At 50.9% G+C, this 3,372-nt stretch overlaps 1 protein-coding gene across 1 annotated transcript; it reads left to right on the forward strand.

Moving 5' to 3' along the window:
* The first annotated feature begins 1,100 nt into the window (after positions 1-1,100).
* LOC147422767 (uncharacterized) lies at positions 1,101-2,453 on the forward strand. The gene has a single exon (XM_086502802.1). The coding sequence runs from the start codon at positions 1,116-1,118 to the stop codon at positions 2,301-2,303; it is 1,188 nt and encodes a 395-aa protein (XP_086358928.1). The 5' UTR covers positions 1,101-1,115; the 3' UTR covers positions 2,304-2,453.
* The last annotated feature ends 919 nt before the right edge of the window (positions 2,454-3,372 follow it).

The raw sequence follows: 3,372 nt of genomic DNA on the forward strand, positions 1-3,372 counted from the left end.
TCACATTATGCATGCATGTGTGTGTGTGTATGTGCGCGCGCGCGCGTGTGTGTGTGTGTCACCTTACTCCTTATACTTGCGCTTAGCCCAATACAAAAGCTTCATGGTGAAGCCTTTATGGACCATCCTAAGCTTCATTTGATGCCTAAGATGCCAATGACGCCCAAAATGGCCTCCAAATTAAGGCCGGGGCTCCTCGTCATTATATGGCACTGCTCTAAGCCAGAGGGGATCTAAGGCCCAAATTTGGGGCGCGAGACGGCTTTAATCTCCGCCGTCAGATCACAAAGTGAACTAGGGGTGAACTGAGGGTGAACTAAGGACGGGTAAGCTAGGGGTGGGTGAACTAGGGGCGCTTAAACTAGGGTATGATCATGTGCCATGCCAACATGGATAACGACACGCGCTAGCGTGGTGGTAGGGCATTCATGTGGCAACCGAGATGTCCCAAGTTCGACCCACACCCCGCAAGGCAGGTGAACTAGGGTTGAACTAGGGGGGTGAACTAAGAGTGAACTTGGGGTGCCATTTTTGCCCCGAGTTCACCCCTAGTTCACTTTGTGATCTGACGGCAAAGATTGAAGCCGCCTTGCGCCCCCAAATTCGGGCCCTAGATCCCCCCTGGCCAGAGCCGTGCCATATAGTGACGAGGGCCAAGGCTCGGGCCGGGTTGAGTGCCAGTGATGTGGGTCCTTGAGGGACGTGATTTGGAATGGGGCAACAAGGTGATATGAGATATCTTTGTGGGCTATATTGTACTTGCAAACTTCAAAGGTGCAGCCTGTAATAGGGAGTAAGCAATGACGTGAGGCCTCGCCTCAAAGGTTAAAGGGTACTGTTGGATGCACACACTGAAATGATGTGGGTTTGCTTTTGCTTTTGCGACCACTAAAAAAAGAGAATTGCCTCATGGAAAAAATGGATAGTCGATTGCTTTTCGACCACTAAAGAAAGAGAATAGCCTCGGGGAAAAAATGGATAGTCGATTGCCTAGGCAAGACTCTCAATTTCCAAATCATGTAGAGTCTCAGCTGCTGCGATGCATGGTACGTACGACGTGGAGCCCACAGGCACCTTTAGCTTCATCCAATGAAGCTGCGCACATTTAAAATCAGATGGCTGTGCCCGAATCCTTTCAAGTTTCATCGCTATCTCACGCTCTCTTCTCACAACAAGCTAGACTCCAAGTGAGCGAAATGGGTTCTGGAAGCCGTCTGGCTCTGCTGGTGCAGCACTCCTTCCGCAGGATCAGCAGCACAAGCACTAGCACAAGCACAAGCACTGCTAGCCCTCTGCCGCCGCAGCAGCAGAAACTCTACTCAGGCGCAGCAATAGGGACATGCAGCTTTGAGGCCGATCTGGCCGCACGGGCGCAGCAGCTGCAGCTGCAGACCGGCGGCGGCAGCGCCCATCTCAACTGGCTGATCGACGCCTGTGCCTGCACGCTCGCCACCCACTCCTCCGTTGCCTCGCTCCTTATCCATACCCCCTCATCTACACAGGAACATCCTTCTCCAGATCCCTATGCACAGCTCAACTCACAGTTAGCAGCTATAGCTCGAGAGCGCGCAGACGAGGTGCTGAGCTTTCTCGACGTCTGCATCTCCCTCCAGCACATGGCTGAGGACGCTGAGCGCCAGCTAGGCCGGCTGCAGCGGGCGCTGCACATCGCGGGGCAGGCCCTGCGGATGCCTCACATGACACGGGCCAAGATACATGCAGCCGCCCATCGGCTCAGATCGGCCTGCCATCAGCTGGACGTCAATGCCAGCAAGCATTCCAGGGACGCAGCGCACGCTGCCCTCAACCGATCCGTGCGCGCAGCAGCCCCTGCATTAAGCACTTCAGATCTGGCCGCCTTGGACGGCACCCTGCTCATCTCCTTGCTGGTACTTACTTCCACCCTCTCCACCTTCTCTGCTCCCACCAGCTCTGCCATGCGCAGCACGTGCAAGCTGATCGCCCGATACTGCAGCAGGGTCCGCTCAAGGGCGACAGTAGGACCACCCTTGTGGGCAGCCCCTCTGCAGCGGCTGCAGCGCAATCTCAGGCGGGAGGAGATGGGTGCTGTCTTCCTGGAGCTGCAAGGCCTTCACTCTTCCTCGGCCTCCCTCCTCGCCTCCATGACGGCTGATCAGCTAGACAGCAGTGAGGGCGTGCAGGTGTTGCAGATGAGGCAGGGCGTGGATAGCCTGCGTAAGAGGGCGCAAGAAGCCCAAGCGTGTTTGTCCACGCTTCGCTCTCACCTGGCCTCCCTCTTTCAGGCGCTTCTCTCGCTCCGCCTCGCCCTCCTAGATCACTGATCATCAAGGAGCCAGCAGCCCCCAATTTTGCCCGCTAGCTCACCTGCACAATGAGCTACAGCCCGCTACACTCATGTACACCAGAGTAGGCACTTTCCTCTTCTAATTGAATATAATTGAGGCTTGTACAAAATATTTCACGTGTCAAAAGCAACATTAATATACTTTAGCCTGTCTCGCTGTCAACACTGCTAACAAAAAAAAGCCATCTTTAAAACCTCGTTCTGCAAGTTGAACTAGCTTACTGGCAGCCAAAGAATATTTATGCAAGTAGAGAACAGGAAATATATTAAAGAAAAGAGAAAGAAATACAACTTTGCCTCGCAGGTGGGGATAGAGGCATCCCTCTCATCCCTTCAAAAGGAAAAAAAGCTAGAGTTGTAGGCAGGCAAAATCCATAATTAATCTCCCTCTAGAGTAGATCTTAAGCATAAGATCCTTCCAAAGATGCCATCTATGATTTCTTTGGATAACATGCAGGGGGCCATTGGCAACATCTTGCATCTGATCAATACAAGAGAGACATTAACTTTGTTTAATTGTATGACAAAGGGATTGGAGTTGTCCTCCATTTTTGCTTGAAGATTGTTTCTATCCTCAGAGATGGCTAGCAAGCCCACAGGTAAGCCATTCTCCACATATTCCATAGTGGAATATCCATCCTGACCTTTGAACCTATTGTTTCGAGCACCAATTGAGGCTCCACTTCTTGTTTAACTTCCTTCTCAGCTACTCATCAAATTTCAATATGCAGGCGAACTTCTTGTAGGCCTTCCAAGCATATTGTTGTAGAGAGGTTTTTTTTATGTGCTTGAAATTTAAACTAGTTTGTAGAAGCATCAGCTCATCCACCTTGCAAATAATTTCTTCAAGACAACTAGAAGAAATATTGTTCAAAGGTTAGAAATCTGGATAGGGGTTAGTAATGTTACATTTCTCTACAGATCCCCCCAGGTTCTAATCCCTGCTTTGAAACACTTGTGAGCTTTGATTGTCAGAATTTTACCAAGCTTTTTGGCAACCCACCCCAACCAAATAGAATCCTCAGTTAACATAAGGCAGTTAGACA

The sequence above is a fragment of the Adiantum capillus-veneris genome, chromosome 27, assembly GCF_014529385.1.
Source record: "Adiantum capillus-veneris isolate H3 chromosome 27, ASM1452938v2, whole genome shotgun sequence".
Classification (NCBI taxonomy): Eukaryota; Viridiplantae; Streptophyta; class Polypodiopsida; order Polypodiales; family Pteridaceae; genus Adiantum; species Adiantum capillus-veneris.